At 35.7% G+C, this 9979-nt stretch overlaps 1 protein-coding gene across 1 annotated transcript in view; it reads left to right on the top strand.

The window, feature by feature from the left end:
• The window catches only part of NDUFAF5 (NADH dehydrogenase (ubiquinone) complex I, assembly factor 5), a 10559-nt gene extending 1140 nt beyond the window's left edge, over positions 1–9419 (top strand). Inside the window, exons 3-11 of the mRNA XM_010575055.1 lie at positions 237–300; positions 970–1017; positions 1110–1213; positions 1689–1728; positions 3492–3689; positions 4215–4275; positions 5551–5634; positions 5960–6042; positions 6175–9419. Of these exons, the coding sequence (XP_010573357.1) occupies positions 237–300; positions 970–1017; positions 1110–1213; positions 1689–1728; positions 3492–3689; positions 4215–4275; positions 5551–5634; positions 5960–6042; positions 6175–6261 (769 nt within the window). The 3' untranslated portion in view covers positions 6262–9419. The remainder of the gene's footprint in view (positions 1–236; positions 301–969; positions 1018–1109; positions 1214–1688; positions 1729–3491; positions 3690–4214; positions 4276–5550; positions 5635–5959; positions 6043–6174) is intronic.
• Positions 9420–9979: the final 560 nt, after the last annotated feature.

Raw genomic sequence — 9979 nt, 5'->3', positions numbered from 1 at the left:
CCCCCGCTCGCCCCCGCGGCTGCGGGGTGTTGGGCGCGGGCCGCGGCCCTCGGGAAGAAACGCTGGCTGGTGGGGAGAGCCTTGCTCTGCGCCTGCTCCTAGGGGTAGCCGTGGAAGGATGCCCGGCGTGTTTAGTTGGGAAAGGTGTTTGGAAGTTGGCAGGCGAAAGCTAATGCAGTCACTTAAAATAGTTTTAAGTCCTGATCGTGTTTTGTGTTGCTAAACTTCTCCTTTAGAACGTTTCCTCTTGCTTTGGATCTTGGCTCTGGAAGAGGTTACATAGCTCGACATTTAACCAAGGTACTCGCTCTTCGTACTTGAAAGTGTTTAAAACGAGTATCTCTTTATCCCCCTGTTTTCAAGTAGGGCTCTACGATAACTTAAACCAATCCTCTGAGCCTTGATGAGGTAAATGTAACCTCCCCACCCCTCCATATCTGTAGCTGTCATCCAAAGAAAGATGTGTGTTGTGCAAGCTGTTCTTCTATATTTATTGTCACTGAAGACTAGACAACTGGTAGTGCAAGGGAAGCTATCTGTTGTATGACACTTAACCTTTAGTCTTGAGTAGGGACATGCCTGTTTTTCTGATCGACGCACTTAGTTGTTGAAGACGAGTATCGTTCAGAGACTTTTAAGCAGTGAACAGGCTAGCCTTCGTGAACCGTGCTGTAAGTAAAGGTACTTCATTGGATGTTAATCCATGGCTTATATTTGACTGCACTTATACCTAAAAATGCAGAATATGTTTTCTGATACTACTTCTACCTCAGCTGTTCTCCCTGGGAGGAATTGCAAAGTACTACGTTGGGGGAAAAGATGCTTTCTGCTTTATATAAAGTTTTTATCAATTCTTGAAGAAATTCTTTCTAAGTTCTTGCAAGTATGTGTAAGCGTTCCAAAAAATGACTAATGCCAACTTAGAAAAAAAATGTAAATATTTGATAGATTTTTTAAATTCTATTTCAGGAAACAGTTGAAAAACTTATTCAGGTTGATATTGCAGAGAATGCTTTAGTAAGTAGCTTTCCGAATGCTAATGTGTTTCAATTCCATAATACAAAAAGAAGTGAGTTTCTGATGTTGTTTTTCTTCTAACCCAACATTAGAAAAACGCTGTAAAATCTGAAATCCCTATGGTCAGTGTTGTAGCTGATGAGGAATGCCTTCCTTTCAAAGAAGATACATTTGATCTTGTTGTTAGCAGCTTAAGGTATGTGTTAATCATTTATTTACATTTTATTTTTTGGTTCAAGATGTTAAATGATGTTCTTTTCACAGTAACTTTAAGAAAAAAGAAGAGAAAGATTAATAGTCCATTAAACAGCAGTAAGAAATGTACTTGCGTAGTTAATATGAGTGTACATTAGGAAAAACTGCTTTCCTCATGGTTCTTACTCTTTTGTTTGTTTGTTTTCCTTCAAAAGACATGTACCTTCTCTCTTTCCTGCATTTTGACAACTAGTTTCCAGGACCTTCATCTTCTCAACTGAAAAAAAAAAAAAAAGCTATTTTTATGAACTTTTGTTTTTATTTAGTATCACTTTTAGGCAGGCATTTCAGAAGTTTTGCAGCTTGAGAAACTAGTTTGTTGCTTTGGCTTCTGAAACAGATAATGTAACAATTATTTGCATTCCCTAAATTTTATTTAATGTGCAATTATAAAATGTATGCTTCTGTTATTTCAGTTTACATTGGGTGAATGACCTTCCTAGAGCTTTTAGAGAGGTAAGAAACTGCTTTTTGGTACTAAAAACACTTGCCATTACTTGCCTCCAGAGCACTCTGTATTTCCAGGTCTTTTTTAAATAAGATACACAGAAATAGCTCATGTTGCACACAAGTATTTCTTGCAGTATTTTTGGTAGTTTGAGGAGCATCAGTTGATATTTCCATTTATTTACTGTCTCAAATCAATTTGGAATAAATAACTGTGAAACAACATGTTTGTATAGTATTTTATAGTCTCAATAGCTGAGATCACAGTAACTAATGTAAACTGAGGCAATGCTATTTATTTTTATTGTGTGTTAGCTCTTACTACTTGTAGTACAAGAGTTTTCCAAATCTAACTTCTCTAGAACTGGTTTATGGAACTTTTATTATTTTTATGTCTTAATCAGATAAAGGCTTTTTGATTTTGAAATGAAGCGAATACTTGTTGAGGACAGGAAACTGAAACTGTTACTGAAAAAAATCTGATTTGGGATTATTTCAGGGCCTTCCTGCAGGTGAAAACTTCTTTCAAACTGGAGCAAGAGCAAGGAATATTTTAACCAATTTGCTGTTTTTTCATTTATTTCAAATTTGTGAGTCGTTACAGTGCTATTCTACCACCTGTTGGTATGAATAGGAGTACCTTACTGTTACGGAAATAATAGAAATTGGAATGCCTTCAGTACTTTAAAACAAACAAACAGAAAGACTTGGAAAGAAATACATAATTTTCTCTGGAACTTAAGTGTTCTATAGAGTGTCAAATATTTTTACCCCCATGGTAAAAATAACTGACACCTTATAATGTCCCTCAAAGGGGATGGAACTGGGGTTCTTGGCCGACTTTCATTGTGAATGCTCATTTCCTATGTCAGGACTACTGGCTTTAACTAGTGGAAACTGCCTTCAACTGCTTAAATTTCTTACTTGTCAATTAAAGGCTCCTTTACTAGCATAGAAAAGGTAGCTTGATTAATACTGAATTAAAAACCAGTTTAAAAGATTTTTGCTTCAAATCAGTAAGGTAAACTGTTTGAAGCCTTTGCTGTCTTGTTAAACTGATCATGTAATACGGCTCTTCTGGATATCTAAACCAGGGACCATTGCCAATTCTTAAGGAAACAAGAAAGCATGAATTTATTGGCCTTCTCAGTAGGAATGGGGCTAGGACTTACTAGATGAGAAAGCAGCTTGTCAGCCTTGGCGTTTGAGTAATGATATTGCTTTTCTGGCTAGTTAAAAATAAGTGGAGGTAGACATAATAAGAATTGCATTACTCTGTTGTGTGTTCAGAAGTGCAAAGATCACTACTGGAAAGTAAGACCTCCATTTCTCTTAAATCAGGCCATTAAAAAGTATTTTTGCTGCCTTCATCTGAGAAAGTAAAAGTAAGCAGAAGCTATCTTAATCTACCTTACTTTCAGAAGGACATTAATTGAGGATTTTTTTTTTTAGGAGTATCCCACTGAAAATAGTTTTGCCCTAGGTTTCCACAGTGCATTTTGTGTTTCCGGACTGTAAGTGTAATTACTGGGGGTTCACTCTTTCTTAAGAACAAATAGTCTCTTTTCAGACAGGTTAGTTATCTTGCAGTGCTACCAAAAGCTTTGGCGCAGCGTGCCTTGTGGAATACAGTCAATATTAAAAGTCTGTTACAAGTAGCATAACTATTGCTTTTAAGTTCATTTAAAAAAAAAAAAAAAAGTCCTAACAACTTCTTAGTTACATAGGCTTAATAACAAAAAACATTTTATATTTTTTTTTCTGTGTTCTAGATTCACCAAGCTCTGAAGCCAGATGGAGTATTCATTGGTGCAATGTTTGGGGGAGACACTCTGTATGAGCTTCGCTGCTCTTTGCAGCTAGCAGAATTGGAGAGAGAAGGGGGATTTTCTCCTCATGTATCACCGTTCACTGCTGTCTCTGATTTGGGACACCTGCTGTCGAGAGCTGGCTTTAACACCCTGACTGTGGTAATTCTAAATAAGAGAACAATCAGATAGAACAATCCAGCACATCAGAGCTGCTGGTATATAAAAAATACTATTTATGAATGTATTGGTAATGTAGTGCTTCTTTCTGCATGTTGTGCACCTTGCTGAATAAGTTTCTGAAATAGCCTGGACTGCCTCTCTTCTCAGCTTCACTGTGATTAATGAAACCAACTGAAGTGTATCTTTGGCTGGTGGCCCAGTAGAATTTGGATGGTCTTCTTGGCAAAACGTCAGAAAATGTTAGACCTGCTTGAAAAAACTTTAGACAGTCTTGCTGTTTCTTCTAAAACCAAGGAGAAAATAATGGCATTTCAATTAAAATTTGATTTCATTTGGGCTACTAACCAAAACTTTTTAGAAATGATAAGACAGAATATTCTTCTGAGAAATATGCAGTTTGAACAGAAGTGGTAGGTGAATAGTCCATTAGCAGCTTTGAAGGCTAGCATAATGTTACCGTTTTAGCTTGATATGCTCTAAAACCAAGCTTCTCAATTCTTTTAGGATACTGATGAAATTCAGGTCAACTACCCAGGGCTGTTTGAGATTATGGAAGACTTGCAAGGCAAGTATATACTTTGCGGAAACATGAATGTTTTGTGTATTGGTGATGCAGACACAGAAGAGTTTCACTGTGGTTTTTTTTTAACTCCAAATCATAGAATGGTTTGGGTTGGAAAGGACCTTTAAAGGTCATCTAGTCTAATCCTCCTGCAATGGTCTTCAACTAGATCAGGTTGCTCAGAGCCCTGTCCAGCCTGACCTTGAATGTTTCCAGGGATGGGGCATCTATACCATCTCTGGGCAACCTGTTCCAGTGTCTCACGACCCTTCTAAAAAATTTCTTCCTTAAAAAAATATAAATAAATAATAAATAAAGCTTATTGTAACAGTGGAAGCATTACTTTTTCCCCTGATCTCTAGTGATTCAAGAGATTATGCCTGTCAGCAGATGTGTGTTGGGAAACAGAAGTCAAAGATTTGCTACTTCATGGTCTGCTATGAATTTTCTGCTTCCCTTGTATTCCCATTCTTTGTGAGCCTGTTCAGTGTAAGCTGCTGAAGAGCCCTGAAAGGGAGACAGAAACATGTATGCCACATACTAACTTTTCCTGCAAGCCTCCCTAAGTATCAGGACATTCAGGAAACTGCTTTGGAATGAAAATAAATAGGCCCTCAAATTGGAGTCTGCTGAGGAATGCAAAAAACAATTGAGATGCTTAACAATTGAGTTAGTATTCTGATTGCATTTGTCATGGATTGTAAAGTAGTCATTCCTATGCAGTCAGTTGTTATTTACAGAGCAATTCTGGGCATCTTCTTATTCTGAATCAGCTGTTGTTGTTTAGACTAACTCCTTAATGAAAATAAAACTTTCATTCTCTGCAGAAACATTCAGGTGCAATAAGTGATTAAAGAGATTAGAATTGTGGCTATTTTATTTCTTATTAAAAATCTCTTGGGATAGTCATTTTGATGCTTATCTGTGTTAAAAAAAATACGTATAAGTGGTGTGTCTGAATAAACACTGTGCACTTATGCTTAAAATCAATGATACTAGAAAGCCTAAATGTTGGAAGACTCAGGCTGAAGAAGTAATAATTTGAAATCATTCCTAGCAATACAAACTGTAAATTGCAAAGCATTGGCATTAAAAGGTTTGGATTCTTATAGGTAAGAAACTCACCTAGTTATGTGCAGTATGTTGGTCTCTCTTACAGGGAGATTCAGAGGATTCTATACTTGTTATGGTTTAGTAAAAATCTGTCATTAGTGCATGACACTTAACTCATGGCATGTGCTATATCTTCTTTTTCTTAAAGCTAAAACGTATTTTTAGGTATGGGGGAGAGTAATTGCTCTTGGAATAGAAAACCTCTGCTACACAGGGAGACAATGTTGGCAGCTGCTGCAATATACCAAGGTAAGTATTTGAGAGGTAATGAGTTAATCCGAAATTACTTTAAGAACATATTTTCTATGTCTTTTTCTCTGACCTGTGTGTAAAAGAAACCATTTTGGAATAGAGCAAAATACCATTACTGTACAGATACTTTTAACCTTAATTATGATGACAGGATTTGAACTATGTTGATGCACCAGAATAAGATATTTTTATTGTCCCAAATCTTTCACCAAGAGTCATTATGACGAATATGTCATACTTAGTTCTAATGTTGTGAGAGCTAAGTATTTCTTAGAACTGATGTTCTGTGTACCTTTTTTCCTCTCCCTTCCTGCCCTAACAGAAATGTACGGAAATAGCGATGGCTCAGTACCTGCCACATTTCAGATCTACTACATGATTGGCTGGAAGTTTCATGAATCACAGGTAACATGAAGCTGAGCTATTTTCTCTTTGAAGCTACTTTTTAAATTACTGATGCTTTAAAAGCTTTTTACAAAATATTTTAATTTAAAATTAGCCCTGTACATATTTATTTTTTTCGTCTTTTTTTCTTAGGCAAGACCAGCCCAGAGAGGTTCTGCAACAGTTTCATTTGGAGATCTGGCAAAAATAGATGGACTTCTTTCAAGAGGAAAAAAATAGTTCTCCATCAGAAATAATAGTTGTCTTGAAGCTTCTATAAAACTTCTCATTGCAGATAGTCTTCAGTTGTGCTTATTTTGTGATGACATTCTGACATTATAATAATCTGCAAGCAACAGAGTTTGGGGGGTTTTTTTACTGCCTGTTCTACATCATCAGCTGTTGAAAATGGTGTTCATTTTTTGTTTCTAGAGAAATATTTGAGCAGTATTCTAACTGAATACATGCTCTCTCAACTTTTGATTAAATTACTATTCTCAAATGTAATGCCTCTTCCAGCATTTCAGTAGCACAGACTGCTCGAGGTATGATTTGCAGGTCTTGAGTGTATATCACCCTGCATTGTGTTTGAATTATTCCTAAAGGACGGTAGATCATAATAAAGAATAGTACTTGGTGGCAAGTGTATTTATAAGACATACTATAAGAGAAAATAACAGCAAATACACAGATCTAACTTAATATGTGTTTTGTGGGTTGGAAATTATGCGTAAAAAGTTACTGTCAGTTACTGTTTCAAACTTGAATGTTTGACTTGTGTGTAAGGAAGTGGTTAAGTAAATTCTGTATTATAAAAATACCTCAGGTTGCTACCTTTCACTTGCAGCCCTCAAATTCAATTACTTTTCATTCCACCCCCAAAGCTAGAAATGTTCTGAATTTGAATAGTAGAGCTCAGCCATAGGGAAAGTTGAATGCTTCATTGTAGCTTTAACAGAATGTACGTATCATGATTTGACTTAATTTACTGAAAGGAGCAGCAAGCAGAAGGGTCATCTAGCACTCAGAAGGATGTGTACATTTCAAATTAACTATCTTAGAATTGGCATTCTCTGGAGTTGGTACTCTTCTGGAGTCCCAAGGCATTTTTTTAACCTTTTCTTTTATCTCATAGCATTTGAAAAATTAAAGGTGGTTCTTTATCTGTTAGTTAAAAGTTACATTTGCACATTACTTTCTGCATTTCTACTATCAGAGGCTGAAAAGCATGAAGTATACTTTTTTCTCCTTAGCTGTAACATGAAGCTATGACTTTTCCTGTATATAACTGCATTACTAGAAATCGATATTAGTTATGAATATGGCCAATTAACCTGATGTGTTTAGAAAAAATAATCTATCCAGAGGTTTCACTTGATTGTAGTACTGACAGAGAATGGTAGAAAGGAAAACATGAAGAATGTAGAATCAGGTACACTGTTCAATCAGTTTTATCATTGTATCTAGGTTTTGTATTAATAGTGGTGAAACAAAAGCTTCTCTAGGCTTGTTGTAAGATGATTATCCAGCAGGTGGAGTTTCAGAATGGTGTGGCACAGACCAAATAGGCAAGGTAGGCAGAAGCCTTCCTATTCTGTCAGGGATTATTGAATTATGATTCAAAGACTAATACAGATAGTAAAGTTACCTCCTACTGCTTAACCAATACAAAATTTTCAAAATAACAGAAATGCTGTTTAAAAAATACAGCTATTCATGCACTATTCAGCTGACTAGAAGATCAATTTAACAGCCTAATTTGAGGGTTTATTTTATCTACCAGGCTTTGACTTTAAATAAGAAACAGGCAGAGAAGGTACAAAAAATCCTGATAAGGATGGAAGGAATCTTCTGTCCAGCTTTTGCTAACAAGCCTAATCCATAGTTATTCAAGGGGAATGAGTTCATTTTTCATTTTACTTAGAAAAGAAGAGTAACCCTTCTGGGAGAAGGGGGAGAAGTGGTCTGGTAACCTTTATAACCCTTAATGTTAAGACTAAATCTAAAAGAAGAGTTTGTCTCTCTGAAAGCCTTCATTTTTTTCATAGTACATCAATGGACTTAATACAAGACACTGCATCTCTCTACAGGTCCTCTCTGTCTTTAATAAAATTAACTTATTTCCAGGGGAAACTCTCTACTTTCCCAAATGTAGGTTTCTATGAAGTTATGTGTCCAATGACTGTGTAACTTTATGCATTTTTTGCTTTAGTAGGTTATTTTTTCAGTCACTTGAGCTGGTGGTTGTGAGTCAGATGTATTAAGGGAATGAGGAGGTGGAATGTGCTGGGTAAATGTTAATTGGAGAAGTGCTCCTACTGTGCTTGTTCGAAGCACTCAGTTAAGTTATGGAGAAAAGGAAGGATTTCCAGTTCTTTGATTCCATATTCCACAAATGGAATATATAAACAGTAAAGTAGGTAAGAATTTGGTTGTTAATAGGGGAGGGTACCTTCTGGACAGAAAGAAGTGGAAGAGTAGTTTTCTTCTAGCACTTGGAAAAAAAAAAAGTACAGATATTCAGTTAACTTGGAAAAGTGCTTAGGAGCAGTAGAAGTGGGGAGTAATAAATACGACATTGGAGCAGTGTTGGTTGGAACTAGGGGGGATGCAACTGTCAGCTAAGGTGTTCATTTCCCAGGCTGACTACATGTGAATAACTGCCTTTTATGTGTTTTTTTAACTGCAATTTTTTTTTTTCTGTAGTATTTCTTGGAATTCTAGATTACTCTGGTTTCCACTAGCCACTTTCTTTGTATGGCATTTGTATGAATTGCTTTGAAAACAGGTATGTGACAAAAACATGTGTTTGTAGTAAACTAAGACTCTGTAATATTTTGATACTCTTTTTCAGATTTAAGTCTTTATGACTTTCTGAAATTGTAATGAAGAATGCCAGTTGCTAGTGTAGAAATTATTTTAAACTCTAAGTGCATGTTAAAAATCAGCTCTTACAGAGTAAGTGACTTCTAAAAAGTAGTTGCTAAGGTGACAATGTTTCTTGTAAGCTTAGTTTTAAAAATCCTGATGCATAATACAGAATGCTTTAATCTTGATTACAGAAGAAAGGAAAAAGAATTCTGGGAGATAATTATTTTTTTTAATCAAAAGTTATGAGCCCATAAATAAAAACCAAATTCTAGTAGTAGTACATTTACACTTAATGAACATCAGTATTTTTGAGCCTCCAAAAGGTTCTGAGTCATGGATCAATGTCAACGTATAGTTTTATGCAAGTCTGCTTAGGATATAGGGATGATAATGAGGCCCTACATTTTGTAACCCAGGCATTAGATTTTGCAGTTCTACACTTTCAGAAGACTTTGAGAATTTGTGAAGTTAAAACACAGGAAAGTATTCTTGATTATCTCTAATTTATAAAAATGTCATCAGCAGAAGCTCAGAAGCAAACCATACAAAATTAAATGTAACTGTATTTTTTTACTCTGCTTAAAAAAAGAAATACATATGAATGACACTTTTTTCAATGTGTTCTAGAAGTGACCTAAAACTAAACTTTGCCCGTTGCAGGGGGTAGAAACACACCAATCTTTCGTATGGTGTTTAATTTGAATTTCCTGATGCAAAAATCTGATTTAGTGGATTAAATTCATTAGAGCATCTTGTTCAAGAAGCCACATGAAGAAAGCTAGAATATATGTTAAACCTTTTAAATTTTCATTTGTCTAGCCTAAGAACTTAATATCCACTTTTCAAAGACATGATCTATTTTGGTCCAGGTTTTGGAGCCATTATTTTGGGGGACTACAGTTACCATAGTAGTTTGATTGGAATCAGTCTTGAGTACCGAAGCAAATGTTACCTGTATAGCTAGTTGGTTGATTTCCTGAATGTCTTAGGTGCCCTCAGGTGAAGGAAAAGGAAAAAAAAAAAAAAAAAAAAAAAAAAACACCCCCCCCCCCCCCAAAACAAACAAAAAACCCCAAACAAACAAAAA

This window comes from Haliaeetus leucocephalus, unplaced genomic scaffold, assembly GCF_000737465.1.
Source record: "Haliaeetus leucocephalus isolate CR32 unplaced genomic scaffold, Haliaeetus_leucocephalus-4.0 Scaffold450, whole genome shotgun sequence".
Classification (NCBI taxonomy): domain Eukaryota; kingdom Metazoa; phylum Chordata; class Aves; order Accipitriformes; family Accipitridae; genus Haliaeetus; species Haliaeetus leucocephalus.
This window is presented reverse-complemented; position numbering and strand designations above follow the sequence as displayed.